Below are 21,619 nucleotides of genomic sequence, written 5' to 3'. Positions count from 1 at the left end.
CGCGACAGCTACGGTCGCAGGTTCGAATCCTGCCTCGGGCATGGATGTTTGTGATGTCCTTAGGTTAGTTAGGTTTAAGTAGTTCTCAGTTCTAGGGGACTAAGTCCCATAGTGCTCAGAATCATTTGAACCAAGACGAGGCCCATTTCGAACTGTCAGGTCGTGATAAAGCTGACACACCCTAGTATGCGAAATCTCAATGTCATTTACAAAGATCACTCAGCGTCTTGTGTGTGCTTCACTGTACCAGTCAGTGAACTTTAACCTGCTTGCTCCAGTCAAGTCTGCCTCCTTCGACAATTTGTTTTACCCCCACACTTACTCTCACTACCTAATTAACAATCCCTTGATGTGTCAAAGTGGGCCCTATCAACATATTTCTCCTTTAATCTACTCTTGAATACATCTACATCCATACTCCGCAAGTGGAGGGTACCTTGAGTACCGCTATCGGTTCCCTTCAATTCCAGTCTCGTATTGTTCGAGGAAAAAAGACTGTCGGTATCCCGCTGTGTGGGCTCCAATCTCTCTGATTTTATCCTCATGGTCTCTTCGCGAGATATACGTAGGAGGGAGCAATATACTGCTCGATTCCTCGGTGAAGGTATATTGTGGTTTTCGCTGAGACGCTAGACACTGTACGCTTTATTCCACAGACATGGCTGAAACGGAGACGTACAAAGACTTACATTTATGTTTACGCACAGTTAAGACGCAAGACTCAACAGATTGGTTATTGCAGCTATTGCAGTTATGACATTAGGTCAAGCCAGAAGAGGTATTGTAAAATCCAGAGAATAAGGAACAGATTAAGAATGTGAAGACCAAATCTTTTATCTAGTGGCCTAATTGAGAGTAATCGCGAGGAACAGGGTCGAACAACCAAATATTACACAGACATCTTGCGCAAAACTTCGTGGCTCGTCAGTCGGAAGTTTCCAGAGTTTGTTAAGTGTTGAAATGTATCACAGCACTAGAGGTTTAGGACGCTATTGCAGTGCATGTGTTGCTCAGAATTACGCTGCATTGTGGCTGCGGACTCTACGGGAATGTACATAATGGATGTAGGAGTGCAGGCTGTACACACATGGTTGAGGAAGTTTGGATCTAGCCGTGAAAAGTACTCTGATAGCCTAATGGTAAGGCGACCACCGGCAATAAACGGGAAATTGGGTTCGAGTCTCGGTCCGGCACAAATATTCGTTGTCATTCCATACATAGCAGATGATTGTCTGTATTTGCAACTGAATACTTTTAGGGATTTATTTATGGCTAGACATTTTTTGTTTAAGAGTTTTTTTTAGTTCCATTCAGGGTAGTGAAATTTGTTGTATGCTGTCACACTTGTTCTATTAACTTAAATGAATATCGAACGTTATCGCCGAATGTATTTTTGTTTTCGGACACTGTAAGGAGTTACCATGAAACACTATAAGAGAAAATATTTCATTGAAATATTCTCCGATGAACATTCAGCACGATACAAGGATAACCTCTGACTTCTTTTTGGGGAAAAAGTTTTGTGTCCCTATTAATACTGAGCAGAAGTCGGTACACCTGCTTGAGCCGTTCGGTCTAAGGCTGCGGTAACAATGGTACCGATCTTGGCAGATTTTGCCGATTACCGACATCGGCCGAAGAAGGCCGATCTTAAATCAGTACGCCATTACGTGTACTATAAAACAGAGTGTAAAAAAGCTGATACGTTTAGGCAAAGAAATAATATGATTATCAGTATGTAGTTCGAAATCTATTGACTGAAATCGTAGAAGTACGCAAAATCTTTATTAGAATTTCATGTCTAAATTATAACACCATAAAATGATTTGTTTAAATGGGAATTGAGGCGTAGGGTAAGTTTAAAATTTCTGTAGTGAATCTTTCTTGCGTTGTGGAAAGTGGAAATCAGCTGTCAACTTATTATTTCTTTCCTTTCTCAGACGTTATGTCTGGTTAAAAATGGAAAGTGACGCCGACCTTGATCAAGCGTGACTTCCTTTTAACTGTACGGTGTATGTTACATAGCATTTAGGAACTTTCGGGCAATTGAACATGTATCAATAATTACAGATTTCTGTAGTTGTCTATATAAATTTGGATGTAGCTGTATTGCGTTGATGTACTAGTGGATATTGTGTGGTATGACTCCTGTAGTTGATAGTATAATTGGTATAATGTCAACTTTATCCTGATGCCACATGTCCTTGACTTCCTCAGCCAGTTGGATGTATTTTTCAACTTTTTCTCCTATTTTCTTCTGTATATTTTTTGTATTGGGTATGGATATTTCGATTAGTTGTGTTAATTTCTTCTTTTTATTAGTGAGTATGATGTCAGGTTTGTTATGTGGTGTTGTTTTATCTGTTATAATGGTTCTGTTCCACTATAATTTGTATTCATCATTCTCCAGTGCATTTTGTGGTGCATACTTGTATGTAGGTACCTGTTTTATTAGTTTATGTTGTATGGCAAGTTGTTGATGTATTATTTTTGCTACATTGTCATGTCTTCTCGGGTATTCTGTATTGCTAGTATTGTACATCCGCTTGTGATGTGATCTACTGTTTCTATTTGTTGTTTGCAAAGTCTGCATTTATCTGTTGTAGTATTGGGATCTTCAATAATATGCTTGCTGTAATATCTGGTGTTTATTGTTTGATCCTGTATTGCGATCATGAATCCTTCCGTCTCAATGTATATATTGCCTTTTCTTAGCCATGTGTTGGATGCGTCTTGATCGATGTGTGGCTGTGTTAGATGATCCCGCTGCTTGCCTTGTAGTGTTTTCTTTTTCCAATTTACTTTCTTCGTATATGTCGATGTTATGTGATATAAAGTGTTGTAGAAGTGATTATGAAATTGCAATAGTGTAGCCGATGTATTTATATGAGTGATTGCTTTGTGTATTTTGCTAGTTTCTTCTCGTTCTATAAAGAATTTCCTTAAATTGTCTACCTGTCCATAGTGTAGGTGTTTTATGTCGATAAATCCCCTTCCTCCTCCTTTCTGCTTAATGTGAATCTTTCTGTTGCTGAATGTATGTGATGTATTCTATATTTGTGGCATTGTGATCGTGTACGTGTATTGAGTGCTTCTAGGTCTGTGTTACTCCATTTCACTACTCCAAATGAGTAGGTCAATATTGGTATGCATAAGTATTTATAACTTTTGTCTTGTTTCTTGCTATCAATTCTGTTTTCAGTATTTTTGTTAGTCTTTTTCTATATTTTCTTTTAGTTCTTTAATATTTGTATTATCTATTCCTATTTTTTGTCTGTATCCTAGATATTTGTAGGTATGTTTTTTCCATCGCTTGTATGCACTCACTGTGGTTATCCAATATGTAATCTTCTTCTTTAGTGTGTTTTCCCTTGACTATGCTATTTTTCTTACATTTGTCTGTTCCAAAAGCCATATTTATATCATTGCTGAATACTGCTGTTGTTTTTAGTAATTCGTTGAGTTTTTGATTGGTTGCTGCCAATAGTTTTAGATCATCCATGTACAGCAAATGTGTGATTCTGTGTTGGTATGTTCCAGTAATATTGTATCCATAATTTGTATTATTTAACATGTTGGATAGTGGGTTCAGAGCAAGGCAGAACCAGAAAGGACTTAATGAGTCTCCTTGGTATATTCCACACTTAATCTGTATTGGCTGTGATGTAATATTATTTGAATTTGTTTGGATATTAAGTGTGGTTTTCCAATTTTTCATTACTATGTTTAGGAACTGTATCAATTTAAGATCTACTTTGTATATTTCCAATATTTGTAGTAACCATGAGTGGGGTACACTATCAAAAGCTTTTTGGTAATGTATGCGTAGTGTAGTGACCTTTGTTTTGTTTTAGCTTGATATGTCACCTCCGCATCTATTATCAGTTGCTTTTTACATCCTCGTGCTCCTTTGCAGCAGCCTTTTTGTTCTGTGTTGTATGTGTCATTAATGTCTGTATAATGACTGAAGTTAAAATTTTGTATATTGTTGGTAGGCATGTTATGGGGCGATATTTTGCTAGGTTTGCTGTGTCTGCTTGATCTTTAGGTTTCAAGTAAGTTATTCCTTGCGTAAGTGTATCAGGGACTGTGTATGGGTCTGCAATGTAACTGTTAAATAATTTAGTTCGATGTAAATGTGTTGAGGTGAACTACTTTAGCCAGAAATCTGGTATTTTATCTTTTCCACGGACTTTCCAATTGTGAGTAGAATTAATTGCTTGGGTGACTTCATGTTGCAAAATTATCACTTCAGGCATTTGTGGTATCATCTTGTATGTGTGTGTTTCTGTGGTATCCACCCTGTATGTCTTATGTTATACCGGGTTTGACCATATGTTGCTCCAGAAGTGTTCCATGTCTGTTGTTTGGTGGATTGCCTATTTTAATGTGTGTGTTATCTATTGTCTGGTAAAATTGCTTTTGGTTTGTGTTGAATGCTTGGTTTTGTTTCCTTCTATTTTCACTTTTTTGTATCTTCTAAGTCGTTTGGCCAATGCTTGTAATTTCTGCTTCTTTTCATCTAATTGCTCGATCGTTTCTTGTGAGATTTTACCTAACCTTTTTCGTTTTTTGTCTGATATATCATTTCTTATAAATTGTGTTAGCTGTCCGATGTCTTTTCTCAGTTTTTCTGTTCTGATGTGTAGCCTGTGTTGCCTTGCTGGTTTTGTGGGTTTCTTCTGTTTGTTGGATGGTTCTGATCTCTGCCTAGTGTGTATATTTAGTGTAGTGAGTGCTATGTAAACCAGCAGTTTCAACTCTTCCATAGTTGTATTTTCATTTATTTTGTTGTGTATGATTGTGTTGATAGTTATTGTTGTTTCGACTTGCGGGTTATTTTGGTGGTCTATGCAAGAATGGTCTAATGTCCTTATTATGTCCTTGTATTCTATATATGTCAGCTGTAATTTTTCTTCTATATCTAACATGTGTGTCACTTCGTGTTCTATTTGTGCTTGTTCTGGCTGCTGTCGTAAGATTTCGTTTTCCTCTGATTGTTTAATTGATGCGTGTTGTTCTTTGTTTGTTTGCTCTGGGATGTTTGAGTCCATTACTGTATTTTCTTCTTCTTCTTCTTCTTCTTCGAAATTATTTTGTTCCAGTATCTGTTGTACTTGTTGCTTGATGTTTTCCAATTCTGACTGGGGTATTCCGTTATTTTTTATTATTACACGGATCTAATCAGCTAGTCGTAGTTCTGTTAAAAATTTTCATTCTGGGTATCTGGTTGTAAATGTTGTGTATACTTGTGATCTGTATCCAGTTGTGTTGGTTCCTAAGTTTGTTGCTTGGTAGTAATAGAACACGAGGTGTCGGTTAACTTCATCTGACCATCTCATCCTCTATCTGTTTTCCTTCTAGAGTGGTTGCAGGAAGCATATCCTGCAAAACACCTCTATTTGGATTTAAATCATTTTCCGTGTGGCTAGCAATGTTTAGCTGTTAGCGTATCTTGTTATAAGCTTTATGCTTGTCTTTCACAAGTATGCTGAACGACCGTCATTCAAGGCTACTATTGAATTATGTCTGCACAACTTCAAATGAATTTAGCAAAACAGAGCATTTGCAGTCTTGGTTTTAAAGGCCATCGCAATTCATTTCGAGTATGTAAGGCCGAAGAAAGATTTTCGCTTAACGAAATCTGATTTCCAGTACTTGTAGAAGTGTGGTTCGAACTACATTAATAAATCGAATGATCATTATTATATACTTTTGGCTGAAGTTAAGCTAGAAATTACGCTACGATATTTGACATCAGGAGGTTACATCTTTGCAATATTTAGGCGTTTGTCACGCTCTGGAAACTACGATTTCAAAGTTTCGTGTGTGGTATGAAGAATCCTATTTATGATGTAATAATTTTAATCCTAACATTTTCACTCTTGCACCCCAAACACTATGACATATGATACTCATTCTGTACCGAATTTTTGGAGCTATGCCTCTTGAAAGTCTACTCGAAGACACTAAAATAGTGATTTCCCTTATTAAAAGCTGCACATAATGTGAAATAACGCTGCCACTGATACTCTCTTTCTCAAATCCATTGGGCAAGTCTTTAAAGAGTATTTAAGATTCCAGTACTACACTAATTATGTGAATATATGCCAGCATTTCATTAATTTTCACCATTATTAGAAAAAAGTGAGCTGCTGTGAGACTACAAATTTACCTTTTACTGATTCAACAATACTTGCTTAATCACACACGAATTTTATCCATGCATCATGTAATAGAAACATCATCTACTTTCACCACGTAAGTTCACCATTATAAGCTCATAACCTCACTAGCAGACACTTTGTACACCGTAGTAGCACATCCTACCACTTTAGCAAAATAAAACATGTTCGGAACATCGCGTTTTGGAGAGATCTTTAATCCGGTGGATAATTTTTGCTACTTGTCAGAAAAGTAACTAATGATGGCCGAAATGGAGAGGATATGAAATGTAGACCGGCAGTGACAAGGCAAGCGTCTCTGAAGAAGAGAAATTTGTTAACATCGGGTATTTCTACGGAGTGCAGCTTTTCTTTTTGTCACCAGGCTTCTGATTGGTTTGATGCAGCTGGCCCAGGAAATCCTCTCTTGTGCCAACCTCCATCTCAGAGAGCATTAGAAACGTACGTCCTCAGTTATTTGCTGGATGTATTCCAATCCATGTCTTCCTCTACAGTTTTTTGCTCTCTATAGCTCCCTCTAGTACCATGGAAGTCATTCCTTCATGTAGTCACATATGGAAGTGGAACATGGACGATAAACAGTTTAGACAAGAAGAGAACGGAAGCATTTGAAATGTAGTGCTACAGAAGAATACTGAAGATTCAACCTTGTAATAAGAGGTATTTAATAGAATTGGGGAGCAAGAACTTTGTGGCAGAGCCTAAGTAGAAGAAGGGATCATTTGGTAGGACACGTTCTGAGACTCCAAGGTTCAAATGGCTCTGAGCACTATGGGACTTAACATCTGAGGTCATCAGTCCCCTAGAACTTAGAACTACTTAAACCTAACTAACCTGAAGACATCACACACTTTCATGCCCGAGGCAGGATTCGAACCTGCGACCGTATCGGTCACGCGGTTCCAGACTGAAGCGCCTAGAACCGCTCTCCCACCTCGGCCGGCTAGACCCCAAGGGATCAGCAATTTAGTGCAGGAGGGACGTGAGGGAGGGGGGGGGGTTAAAGTCGTAGAGGGAGACAACGAAATGAATACAGTAAGCAGATTTAGGTTGCAGTAGTTACTCGGAGGTGGACACACTCTCACAGGAGAGAGAGTTGCATGGAGAGCTGTATCAAACCAGTTTTCGGACTGAAGACCACAACAAAACATCACCGAAACTCCATATTTCCGTACGAACGCGTAAAAATGAAAACATCAATGCAGTATTTTAGCTTCATAGGTAGCAGACCTTCTGGTGCTGATCGGTGGTGGGAGAAGGAAAGTGGCAACACAAAGTTAAAGCGTTTTTAACTCCTATGGCATGGCGTTTCCGCCTTCACCTCATACAATCTTAACACTTATCTGGTAATTCCAGTAACTGAAGACAGAGCGTACAGCACTCACCACTTTCTTTTCGAGACAGAGATAGCTCCTTTACATGCATTCGGCAGCATTTTAATAGCAAACGCCTCATGGCAGCTCTCGTCTCCAGGCACAGAGACCTTACGGTATCCACACCACACAGTGAGGTTGAACTCTAACCTACTTCATACATGAAACAGATACTAACCTAACATAACGACCTTGCCCCAGCCAAAGACTGACGGGAGAGATCGGAGGCACCGTGACCAAGCTGTCAGTGTATCCTGTCGGGCGACCTCTGGCGATGGCGTCTGACGTCTGTTGCCGATGCCACTGTGAGCGCAGCGTAACGGACAGCGTCTGTGCAACCGGAAAATAATCACGAAATCCACACCATTGACTTCTAGGTAATTCCCACATGAAGGAGAGGGAAGAAAACTTCCAAAACGTATGAGCATTATCTAGGAAGTAGCTTCCATAAGGCTGTAAATAAAGTCTTTAAATAGTCCTTTGTTGTTACGTTGCTGTTCAGATTTGAGCCGTTTCTTCTGTAGACTTAGATAATTTACGAGTTTTCAGAAGGAGCATCGTAGTTACCAGTTCCACTTTTGAGCAACAATAGTATTTTTTGAGAAGAGTGCAAGGTGAAACTTTCTTGATAGACAAAGTCCTCAGCTAGTACAAGAGTACAGAAAGCTGGTGACAATTGGTAAAACTGTCAATACACGATATTTGAACTGACACCCGTTTCTGCAACTTTTAAAGAACGTTCTGCATCAGATCGTCAGTAAACAATTAATGCCTCGCACTTTCTCTGTTCGTTTGGCGTCTGAAACTCCTGTCTGAGAACCGCAGATGGTTTCTTGGAACTTTGCTTTTGCGACGCGATTCGGAGCAAGAAGTCTTACATAATACAGTATTGCTAATTGACAGCCCTCTGTAGTATGAAGACAATTCCAATATAAACTAAACGAAACTGTTTAATAAAGTTTATCGCCACTGCTTTTGGTTCACTGATGGAATTTTATTTTTAGATTTTATGGAAGCAGGAACAAAATTTTGGAAGATAGTGTGAACCATCACGAGAACTCAGGCAAGCCATCGGCTGCAATGTCAGTGCCGTGGCTCTACAGTTGTTAAATACGAACTGTCACTGCAGTTAAAAAAGAACGTTTTTAAACACCAACCTTGTAGGCTGAATTGGCTCCAAGTACACATATTCTCTGTAGACAAGAAAAACATAGCACAGCATCATGGACTGACAATGATATCGTGAAGTTTCTACAAGGGCTTGTCAGAGTAAGAAAAGGTCGGTCGCGAAATTAAAAGCACAGCAGATTTACTTTTTTTATTTTTTTGCAGCAGTTAGCTACGTCCTCCAGCTACTTCTCTACATTGTCGCTGATCCGACAGACATCTGTGGCAACGCTGTACTAACTTTCCAATGAAGGGTCTCTGCATGAGCCCTTTCATGATTTTGACATACCACACAGCTTCATTTGTTTGCCTCTGGCACTTCAATAGTTGTTGCAAGTCGTCTCTTACCCTAGATGTAAAGAAGAAAAGCGAAAACAGTGAGCAGCTGTTTGTGGTGGGCACAGTATACTATCCACACTTCTTTTTAACATTTCACTAGGTTATTGGTACTTGTCGGAGCCCCCACACTCATGTTTGATACATTTAAGTGCCATATTTCAATGTATCTGTTCTTTACACTTCTTGTCCGACCAGTTGAATGTATGAAAGGATTTCATTGTGTAGATCCGTGGGAGTGTAGCAGTCTGCCACTGTAAGAACAGCCAACTGTAGGAAACACCTACCAGGTAACGTTGAGGTTTCTGTTTGCCTTTGACGAACCCTTTGTATAGGTTGGTGCCACAGTAGGGGTTCCTCTAACCACTTCCGTAGGTACGGGGAGCGATTGTGGTTCGAGAGCGAATGCTCGTGGTAGTGTTCCGTACGACGCGAAACGGGTGAGATACTGACTGTCAGTGTGCCTTTTCGGTGAGAAGTTCATCTGTTTTATATAAGTGTTTGAAAGCTAGTCAACGTAAATGATTCCTTTCATCATTCATAGTTTATTAACGTGTGTGACAAATTTTACTTGCTAATTCGCGAATGTTAAGTGCATTAAAATCCAGGGACGGTATAGGCTATGTTCAGTTGAACTGTTAAACACGTGCAGCTGTGTTGAATTTATTGGTATTCAGTTCACTTTTAAGTATCCCCTTCGCGAGAGCATATGTATTTCGCATAATTTCCGTGATTTTATTACAATTTTGCGCAATTCGTCTCACTTGATAACTTTCTTTTTGCACGTTTTTGTTCGTGAGGAACACGCGGTCGTGATCTAATGAGAAAGTCTACAGTGTCAAGGCCAAAGTGATCTTACGCTGTAGAATATCTGAATTGTGATTCTTATTTATATTTCATTTTTATAGCAATTAACTTTAATAGAAATTTTACTCATCCCGCATGTTAAAATCAAGGAAACAACCCCTCTTGCTACCCACGTGTGCTGTGTTCAAGGTTTTTAGTTCTTTTTCTTCCCGTTAGTCTCTCCAGTGCGTGTGAATGTATGTGTTTATGATTAAACCATCCTTTGATCATTCCTCTTCCATAGTTCGTAGACCTTGAAGAGGACTCCGAAGTAAAGTTCTAGCTTTAATTAACATGCGACGAAGTAGATTTCAGGCAACAGCAACCATCATATTACTCACTATATATATTCATGCACACAATTACATTTACCGATCTAATAAATGTTCTTTTGCGACAATTTTTGTTTATGCTGTCACTGCAAAAATTCCACTTCATGTTTCATCCAGCTCTGATGTACGGCAGATCCTTCTGCATTCCGTTTTCGCGACAGTTTTATTGAGGCCATACTTTACCCCCAATATTCAGATTAACTGTTAACATACCTTTCACCAATACCTTCGTCCAAGAAAGCAGCCTTATGCTTATTCAAACAGTTTTCTACACTGAACTGTAGGCCGCTCTCTGGGCCAAAATGTTGTCTTCATAGCCAGCGGTTCACGTGAGCAGAGGTGAAAATCAGAGGGAGCCGTCTGGGCTGTGTGGTGTGTGTGATCAAACAGCTCTGTGGGTGGCTCGTCATAGCCCCTGAAGTGTGCCACCATGAAGACAGAAATGCATGACAATTACGTTATGTAGTGCTGCATGAGATCAGACGAAATCTCTCTGAAGACACTCATACTTGGCGGGGTGCGCTGTTTTCTAGGCATCTTCTTGCGCTCAATGTACGCTCGTAACTGAGAAGAGCGACGTGACGCTATCTATAGGCATAGTCGACACACTCACTCATCTGTGCAAAACTTCAGATTTTCACTGTGGTTTCCATGTCGCGACCGATCGTTCCGTACTTTCCGAATAACCCACGTTATTTATGCAGAGGGTATTCGTCAACCAGTTAATTTTAGTCCTAACATTGCATGATCAGCCATTGTGACCACCTACCTAATCGACGGATGTCCTCTTTCGACACAACAGCGGCGACGCGTCCGTGTCGTGGCATGGAAGTAGTGAGGTCTTGGAAAGTCGTTGGAGGAAGTTTACACCGCATCTAAACACACAAACACACACACAAACACACGCAAACACAAACACACGCAAACACAAACACACACAAACACAAACACACACAAACACAAACACAAACAAACACACACACACACACAAACACAAACACACACAAACACAAACACACAAACACTCACACACACACACACACACACACACAAACACACACACACACAAACACACACACAAACACACACACACACACACAAACACACACACACACACACAAACACACACACACAAACACACACACACAAACACACACACACACAAACACACACATACAAACACACACATACAAACACACACACACAAACACACACACACACACACAAACACACACACACAAACACACACATACAAACACACACAAACACACACAGACACACACACACACACACACACACACACACACACAAACAAACACACAAACAAACACACACACACGTTACCTAATTCAAATAAATTCTGAGAAGGAAGGCCACATCCCAGCTATGTTCGATCGGGTTCAGATCCTTCTAATTGGAAGGCTGACATATCGATTGGGGCTCGCCACTGTGTTCCCAGAAATACTCAACCACACTCCTAGCCCTGCGATATGTCGCATTACCTTTTTGAAAAATGGCACTGCCGTCAGAAGACAAGATCGTCATGGAGGGGTGTCCGTCGTCTGCAACCAGTGTACGATACTCCTCCGGCGTCGTGGCGCCTTGCACGAGCTCCATTAGATCCATGAATTCCATGTGAGCGTTCCCCAGAGCATAGTGCAGCAGCCGCCAATTTGTCTCCGGCCCGCAGTACAGGTGTCAAGAAACTGATGCCTTGGAAGACGACGGATTCGCGCCCTCTCATCGGCATGATGAAGGTATCAAGATTCATTGCATCATGTAACGCTCTATCACTGCGCCAACGTCCAATGCCGATGGGCATGTACCCATTTCAGTCGAAACTGCCTATGTCGTGGTCCTAACATTGGCACATGCGTGGGTCATCGGCTGCAGAGGCCCATCATTTGGAGTGTTCGGTGTGTTGTGTTCAGACACGCTTGTTCTCCACCCAGCATTAAAGTCTGATATTAGTTCGGCCATAGTTCGCCGCCTTTACTGGTTTAGCAGTCTGTTCAGCCTACGACGTGCGACATCTGTCCTAGGTGGCCGGCCAACCCAACGACGTCTAGACGTGCTTTCACCTTAGTTTCGCTGCCTGTTGAAGACACCACAGCACTCCTTCAACATCCGGCAAGTCGTGCAGTTTCCGGAAAGCCCGTGCCTAGCCTCTGGGCCATCGTTATTTATCCTCAGTCAAACTCGGACAGATCGCGCGCCTTTCCCATTCCACACACGGACAGCACGCTCACTGATACTACATGCACCGTCCATGTGTCTGACTTGCAGTCGTTCCTCACCAGGTGACGCTGATGTCGCATGGACGAGTATATCTAGATAGTAGGTCGGTCGTCATAATGTTCTGGCTGATTAGTGTATGCTACGTACAAATTTTATTTTTTTTTCCTAACTCAGGGAATAAACTAAATTCGCCGCGCTTGACTGACGCAATTCTTTCAATCAGTTCTTTCAGTGCATTAGTTTTAGTTTCTGCTTGTTCCTATCAGATGGCATCATCTCCTTAAAGAAAGCTCAATGTCGGCGTGTCTTGGAGAAATAAAGTTAATTTCAGTTTGCGCTCAGTAATTTCGGATTAGAATTTGTTTAGAATTGCTGTAATATATTAACGTACCACAAAATATCGAGTAAGTGATCATTTCATCACATTAATACAATGACTCATACCGATGAAGCCTTAGACTACATTTGGGAACGACCTGTACTTTCATAATTTTTAGATGTTTTCTGCGTATTGCACGTATTTCTGTTATTTTCAGTTAACTATTATTCACTATTAACAAGTCATAAAATTTAATTTACTAATCCCGTTTTGTCCCAGAACAAAGCACTGACCACCAATACAAACTTTTCGTTCATAGAACCTAATCTCTGGACTGAGGAGTTTAAGTGGTACAATAACGGTATCAGTCTAGATGGCTGTCGTACAGAATCTTAATCCAAAAGAAAAAATTCTATAAATGTTCTCTAATAACTCCCACATTTAATTTATATTCAAGCGGACCTCACATTCCTCGTACCCCACGTGATACAATAATTTTGTGGATGATTTGTAACCCAATGTAATTCACGGACGTACCTCTTAATTCACTAAGCGTGTCATTAAATTATGTATTCCAGTGTAGCTTTCTACTGTTATATTAAGTTACTTGTTGGTAATACTCTGTCGTAGCATTTACTGCATAAAAAGAATGAATTTATGTACTAGAACCATCTGAATCTTTAATGAACGACTCCACTATACTTTTACTATTCTCATTCCGTATGTGTCGTGTGTTCCGAGAACTGTAGTTCACTCACTTTTAACTTTTTGCTCATCCGTGGAAGAATAGCTGCTGTCCTCATTGCGGCATGTTTTTACGGAGAAACCAGCTTCATGCAGGTATTTCGTCAGAACGGCCACTGGATTTTCCATGCGTACGTAAGGTGGCTCGAACTGACGGTAATCCTGGAACAGACCAAAGTTATTCTCTCTTTTATCCGGCCAGCACAAACACACAGTTACGCTCTATTTCGAGCTGGGAGTGTCAGTTTTTTCTTTGGTGTGACTGATTGCATTAGACAGCCGTTAAGTTCTATGGCTCTACAGTCCATTAGACCTAAGTATTAAAAATCATCGTGACTTCTCCACCCACTAAAACATTAATTGCAGCTTACCATCATGTAGGCACTCCAGCGAGAGGACTTGGCCAGTGTTTCGAACATCATATAGAGGGGACTGCCGGTCACGATGATCAGAACTGTTTCGCCTCCGGGAGACAGAAGCTTACCGATGTTCTGAAGGGCGAGTCTGCAACGAAGAGTTTCATATCTGAATGACCATGTTTTTTAAATAATTGAATTTTCCAGAGTTAATAAAATAACTAAACGGCACATGCAATACTTAACAAAAACAATCCAAAAATGTTTATGTTAATAATTTCATAGATGTGGACGTGGGAGGCTATTCTGTGCGAGGAGCAGGAACCGAGTTCCTCAAAGCTCAAGAGACAGTTTCTGACCTCAGTTATTAAAAAATCTATGCTGAAAATCTGTACCAACATTTTGAAAGAACTGCTATATATTATTTACAGCGTCTTAGTGGAAAAATACAACTATCATTTCTTCCTGTTGGACTAGAAAATCAGTGCTAATCGAAAACTCTCAAAAATTCAGTATTTGTGTTAAGCAAGAGAGATTTTCAGTCAGTGAGAAATACGATAAACAGTAAAATATGTACCCGCTGCACGTTGTCATAAATAGTTTCTCCTACAGTAAAAAGAAGCAGCAAATCAAGCAAATTGTACCAACGACCACTTTATACCAAATTTTGGTTAGACACATTAATAAATGTACTGCGGGCGTTCACGGAGTCATGCAACATTTTCTTCTCGGCAAGTTTCGATTGATAAATGTGTGACCCCATGGAATATTTCCGCTTCAGGCCTTATCGTTTCATGAAGTACCGATAGATGGAAGCGCTACACGTAGTCTTCCAAAGGGGGGGGGGGGGGCGAGGGGGGGGGGGGGAGGTGCATTCCTAGTACAAGACCTGTCATTGTGTTTCTTTTCCGGAAATCTAGATCATCGCAGATATTCATCTGCATTTGCTGAATATGTAATGAGACCTGGCAGTGAACAAAAGCAGATGAGCAGTTGGGCGTGGCGTATCGCAGTACGGTCGGGCAAACATGTCCGATCTCCGGCATGCCGACCGGTCGCACAAAGCTGACTCCCGGAATGCTGGAGCGCGCAGAGGACACTCACATCCGAGGTGATCGACGGATCTGTAGCTCTGAAGGAGTTTAATGTCCTCCCTCATGGTGCTACCATCAGGCAACTAAAGAAACGACTTAATCGCGTTCGTCGGCACAAAAAATGCAAACTGACTACTGATTTTCCATGATAACACAACACCTCATACAAGTCTTCCCACACGAGAATGAACGGATATTATATTGAAAAATAAGGTATTGTAGCCAAAATAAGGGGAATAATTTATAGTGTACTGGAATCCCGAATAAAACCAACCTGCTTTCAGAAAAAAAGCATGTTCCGTTACTTATTGAACGCCCTTCGTAATACGTTTGTAAGACAATGGCTTCACAGTTCTCTGCAGAGGCCATTCATGTAGTTACTTGGTGCCACTAATCAGGGACGTAAGCCCAAACGGACAAAACTGGACTTTTTTTTTTTTACAAACACGGTGATGTGTGTACACCACTCAACATCATTTATCTGTAAAACTCTGTATTCATGTACAATCTTTGCTTGTAGCTCAACTATTCTAAAGCCTACAGCTGAACGAACAACACCCTGAAACGGACAGTTATGACCAGCAGACTCACAAGAGTCATAGGTGTTGCATTGTTAAAACATGCAGAGTTACTGAGTCATTTCCCGAATTAGAAGCTGCTGTGTATGTTCTTCCCTTATGCAGATATGGAGCTAAAATTAATTAATTGAAGCAACAGAATGGAACAGTATGCAAGGAACGTACGGAGATGCTGCTTCATTTTTTGTGTATCCACGGAACACGAGTTGAGTATCAAGAGCCACTGATCACACTGCCTTGATTTTAGCCACGAACCTATCCATTCCACTATCTCTTAATCATTACATTGCAGTCGAATTCGCCTTAACATTATTATAACTTGGGCAGTATAACTGTTCTGTAAGCCATCTCTTTTGGGGAAAGAGCGGTTCGGCAATATTCTAACAATAGACGGTCTTATAGCGTTTGCTTTATCAGCAACAAAGGCTACGTGATTTTTCTGTTTCATATATTTTCGCAGTGTGCCTTCCATATATTTACTGAAGCTGTCATATGAATTCTTGATGCGCCTCAATCTTGTAATAAACAAGTACCACATTTTTACGTTTCGTGATGTTCGTGACTTTCATTTTATCTGCATTAAGATCCAGTTGCCAGTATTAGCAGCAGGTTGTTATTTTATCGACATTTGAAGCGACGTTACAACAATTTTTACTGGACTGAGCTGAATCATATACCTAACTGGGTCATTTTCTTAAAACGTAGCAGCTGTAAGTAATTTTGTTCGATGAATCATCATCGTATACCATGAACAATATCCTTCCTATTACACTCATTCGGGGATACCAATGTCAGCAGGTGACATTTCATTGGTGACAACGTGCTGCGTCGTTTCTTTCACTAACACTGGAGATTGCATAATAAACTGATACAAAGCTGGTTAAGACCTGAAATAGCTTTTTTCTTTGAGTCATCAGTCTCCTGAATGGCTAAATGTGGCCCACCACGGATTCCTCTCGTTTGCCAACATATTCTCATCCCTTACCTCATCAAATGGTTCAAATGGCTCTGAGCACTATGGGACTTAACATCTGAGGTCATCAGTCCCCTACACTAAGAAATGCTTAAACCCAACTAACCTAAGGACATCACACCCATCCATGCCCAAGGTAGGATTCGAACCTGCGACCGTAGCAGTCGCGCGGTTCCGGACTGAAGCGCCTAGAACCGCGGCCGGCTTACTTTATGAGCCCACCTAATTTCCAATATTATACTATATTCCCATATATTAAATACTCTGTTCTTTTCTGTATCGGTTTTCCCACCATCGATGTTTCACTACTGTACAATGCCGTGCTCCAAACGTACGTTCTCAGAAATTTCTTCAAATTAAGGCCTGTGTTTTATACCAGCAGACTTCTCTTGGCCAGGATGGCCCTTTCTGCCAGTGCTGATCTGTTTTCTATGTCTTCCTTGCTCCGTCCGTCATGGGTTATTTTGCTGTCTCAGTAGCATAATCCCTTAACTTCATCTGCTTCGTGATCACCTTTATGAAGTTACGTGTCTCGCTGTTCTCATTTTACTGTTTCTCATTACTTTCGTCTTTATTCGATTTACTCTCATTCGCTATTCTGTAGTTAAGACTGTGCATTCGATTCAACAGCCTGTAATTCTTCACTAGCACTGAGGATAGGAATGTCATCAGCGAATCTTAACTTTGATATCCTTTGACCTTGAATTTTAATACCACTCTTTAAAATTCTTATAATTTCCGTCATTTATTCTTGAGCGTATAGACTGAAAGAGAGGGACGAAAGACTACATCCCTGATTGAAATTGATAGTGACATATTTGACGAAAATCTAGATAGAGTAATGAAAAGTGGATGGGGTGGTGTTTGTCGCAGTATACAAGAAGTTCAAATGTACCTAGGTAGTAATTTAAACGGAATGCAACGTAGTCTAGGGAAGGCAATACCAATGTTGGGTAAAAACTGGTAACTGAATCCTGTCGATCACCAGACTCACTTGCAGAGGTAGCCGAAAACGTTTGAGATAGTTTAAATTCACTAGTAAGTAAGTTCCCTAATCATCGTGTCCTCGAAGGACACGTATCAGCCAACTGACAATAGGGAATTTTTTTTTTTTTAGAGGCATGTGTGAGAAGCCGTCCTGCGAGACATTACTAAATGCCTTTCCCGTGTGCTACCTAAAACAGACTGTCCTAAAACCTACTGATGATGGAATATTGATTCGATGGAACAGCAAGAAATAGACCCGTTCTCGTTAACGACGTCCGCATTGAAAGTAGTATTAGCGACCACGCGAAAGTTTTAACAATAGTGACTGCCAAAAAGCAAAGGGCAACTAGAAGACCTAGAAAGATTTATATATTCAGTATACTAGATAAAAAGCGGTAGTGACGTAACTCGCCAAAGGATTTTGAGCATTTCGGTCTGGGGAAGAGCCTGAAGATTATCTGTAACCTAGCTTTGCTTAAAGCAAAATGTTTGACTGTTGAAAGAGTTGCTGGATGAAAAGCGCTTGGCTGTGATGAAGACAATGTGCGAAACCTTCAGTGACTACCGTAGCAGAACGTTATGGAAGGATGTCTTGCAAAACACAAAGAAATATTGGTCCTATGTAAATGCTCTTAGTGGGGACAAAGTTAATGTCCAGACACTCATTGAAAAAACGGAAACTGAAGTTGAGGGTTGTTAAGCAAAAAGTCTGAACTGTTTTCAAATGTACCTTTACAAAGAAAGAACACTACATAACAAAAAATGAAGCACCCGGAAGACATCGCCTGGTGTCTGTAACTTCAACACCGACACCCGTCATCTGGTGTGAAAATGATTAGAGTTGTATTCCTCTGTGATAGGAAAACAGGCCACGAGAATTCATTAGTGTTTTCTACGTTTAGTGTTGCTGCCGGTGCTCGCAGTGGACGCATAAGGGGTATGAACATAGTCTGATGATTGAATACTGCGAAGGACACACAGCCTACACTTGAAGGACACCATTCTCAGGAATTAACAGCTTGTAAAGTATCTCATCGTGGGTCTCCATTGCGCCGTCTGGTAGTATCGCTCCATATCCACATATGTGAGGAATTCGTATGCGACAGTGGCCCGATTTTAGACTGCATGGGATTGTAAGGACAGGCACAATCATTGTCGAGGTTCCGGTCGACCCCATCCAACCACAACAAGGGAAAATCCCTGTCGTCCACCGAACACCTCGTAAACCCTTTACATCAGCGCCGGCCATCCGTGTTCAAGTGATGGACTCCCTCCAACATTCTGAGTCATTCCGCACCTTTGGTCGACGCGAGCAGCAGCTCGACAAGAATTACTCTCCCATGTTCAAATGGCTCTGAGCACTATGCGACTTAACTTCTGAGGTCATCAGTCGCCTAGAACTTAGGTTAGCTAGGTTTAATTAGTTCCAAGGACATCACATACATCCATGCCCGAGGCAGGATTCGAACCTGCGAACGTAGCGGTCGCTCGGGTCCAGACTGTAGCGCCTTAGAACCGCACGGCCACTCCGGCCACTCTCCCATGTGAAGGCTGCCGTTAACACCACTAAAAAAAATAAATAAAAAAAACTGGATCTGAGTCGCACTACGACCGCAAAACATGGAATGCTGATGAATGGCTTCGCACTGTGTTCAGTGATTAACCGCGCTTCTACCTAGGATGTGTTTGGTGGTTACCTGGGAAGAGGTTCCATTCTTTCTTGGAGTGGTACACCGCTGTTACTCCTGGCATCTTAGTGTGAGGAACCGTCGATTTTGACTAGAATTTACAGCTTGTAGTTACTGGAAGAGCTCTAGAGTGCAACTGTACGTCACGGATATTCTGCGTCCTCATTTGTTACCTTTCAACTGACAGTATCGTGGTGTCATTTTTCAACAGGACGCTCTCGTCCACACACGGCACGAATTTATGAACTGCCTGCTTGATGATGTATTCCCGTCGTCGGCAAGATCCCAAGATCTGTGCCCGATAGAACATGTTTGCGACCAGCTCGGGTGTCAACTCCATCCCAGAGCCTGTGTCCAGAGTCTCTAGCACCACTGATAACATTTGTGGAGGCGATGCAACACCTTCATGACACCATTCCCAATCAGTGCCCGCATTCAGACCAGTTAAGGTGCAACTTCATACTGACAAGTGGGCTCATACTGCCAAATACTTCGTGAATTTAACTATCTTTTAAGGGGAGGTTTACTATCTTTTGGTTCAAAAAATAGTTTTTTTTTAAATTGCATCTTTGGATCCACAAAAGTGGATAGCATCCGCCCCTGCGACGGTTTTTCCGAATACGGAGCGGAAATGTTTGTCTTTCGCGGTTGAACAAAAAATGCACCTGCCTGAAATCTGCCTTTCAAGCGCACCAGTTTTTTTCTTTCGGAGGACGAGTTATTGTACCGGTGCTTGTGAGGAAACACACCAAATTCAAATGAATTGGGTCTTTGGTGTGACGTCACAAGCGAGTGACTGCGTGTGAGATCGCTCTCTAAGTTTTCATATTTTTTAGGTTTCAGATACATATTTTAACGGTTTTTGTGATAATATTTACTATATAAGTGACGTATTAGTGGTTTCTTCATTCACCTCTGCCTTTCTTGTGTTGTGACCTGATATTTGTGAGTGTTTCGTATCGAGAAACTTAACCTCTTGCCTGTGTTTACATTCCGCGCTGACCAGTTGCAGCGGTAGCGGCGCATCGAAAGATAAGTACTAATTAATTGTTTGTGTATAGTGGTTTATTTAGGAACTTTAGTAGTCTTCAACCGGTGTTCTTGGTGTTTTCTGGTGAAATAATTTCAGAAGGACCTTTTGGGAACTGTTTACAACTTCGTTACTGTGTCATTAGACGTTTGATTCTCTTTCTGTATTAGTCTTTTGTTATATTTACATTTGTTGTTTACTAATACTGTTAATAATAGTAGTTACTTCCCTTGTAGAGTAAGTTTGTGATTATTGTAGTCAGGTTTTTAACATCTTATTGTAGTAGCGGAACTTAGAAAAAGTAAAATTTTACCATGAGTGAGAAGTGTGGGCTTTGCCGTAGGTTCGTGAGTAGTGGATTGCTGTGTGAGACTTGTTCGAAGTATTTTCACTGGGGGGGGATACAGTGGGGAAGCCAGTGGGCACTCTGGTGAGATCCTCTCCTGGAACTGCAGGTTATGTAGCAAGAGTAAGTTGATAGAGGAGCAGGAGCGTAAGATCTGTGCCCTTCAGGTGCAGTTGAAAAACGCACAGGAGGAGCTAGATAGGATGAGAAGGAGAAGGGGGTTGGGGAATGGGAGCTGGCTGTTGGCAAGAGATCTGCTAAGAGAAGAAGATTTTCAGATAGTTTTACTATTGGTGTTTACAATAGATATGACCAACTGTCAGAGTCTAGCGGAGAGGAATCTCTAGTAGCTGTAGATGTAGGAAGTATGCAGCAGACCTCAGTAGTTACTGTGCCTAGAACAGTTGCAAAGTCGAAGAGGAAGAAGAAGGTTCTGCTGTTAGGTAGTTCTCATAGCAAAGGTGTAGGCCAGCAGTTGCAGGAAGTGCTGGGGCGTGAGTACCAGGTCACCAGCATTGTGAAGCCTAATGCAGGGTTGGCTCAGGTGACTGTTAACATAGGGGGGTTATGTAGGGATTTTACTAAAGAGGATCAGGTAGTGATTGTGGGTGGGGCTGGTAATAGTATTGATAGGGATGGGGAGTATAACATAGATGGTGACCTGGAAAAGATAGCCACTCAGACTGGCAACACGAATGTGCATTTCGTGGAACTGTTTCAGCGTCACGATCGGCCTCATCTTAATACAACCGTCAGGCGTAATAACATGAGACTTGGGGGTGCGCTGATGACAGAAAGCATGGGTCACATTTCAGTGGTGTCGGTGGAGTCTATCAGCAGGACGGGTTTCATTAGACACGGCCTGCACCTCAACAGGTATGGGAAGGGGAGGTTGGCAAAGCTTATAGGTGACAGCATAGGTGGGGTTGGTGGGACCACTCATGGGAAAATTCCTGCAGTAGTGGGTGTCAGCGCTGCACCTTTTTTAGATTGAAGTCAGCTGATAGGTATTCCTGCTTAAGGGATG

The 21,619-nt window shown here is 41.2% G+C and overlaps 1 protein-coding gene across 1 annotated transcript in view; it reads right to left on the bottom strand.

Annotated features, from left to right (window-relative positions):
• Positions 1–21,619, bottom strand: part of LOC126187737 (juvenile hormone acid O-methyltransferase-like) — a 127,392-nt gene that overhangs the window by 14,797 nt on the left and 90,976 nt on the right. The window contains exons 3-4 of the mRNA XM_049928987.1: positions 13,912–14,044; positions 13,555–13,702 (exon numbers count right to left, since the gene is read on the bottom strand). Coding sequence (XP_049784944.1) covers positions 13,555–13,702; positions 13,912–14,044 — 281 coding nt within the window. The remainder of the gene's footprint in view (positions 1–13,554; positions 13,703–13,911; positions 14,045–21,619) is intronic.

Source organism: Schistocerca cancellata, chromosome 5 (genome assembly GCF_023864275.1).
Source record: "Schistocerca cancellata isolate TAMUIC-IGC-003103 chromosome 5, iqSchCanc2.1, whole genome shotgun sequence".
In the NCBI taxonomy this organism is placed as follows: Eukaryota; Metazoa; Arthropoda; class Insecta; order Orthoptera; family Acrididae; genus Schistocerca; species Schistocerca cancellata.
This window is presented reverse-complemented; position numbering and strand designations above follow the sequence as displayed.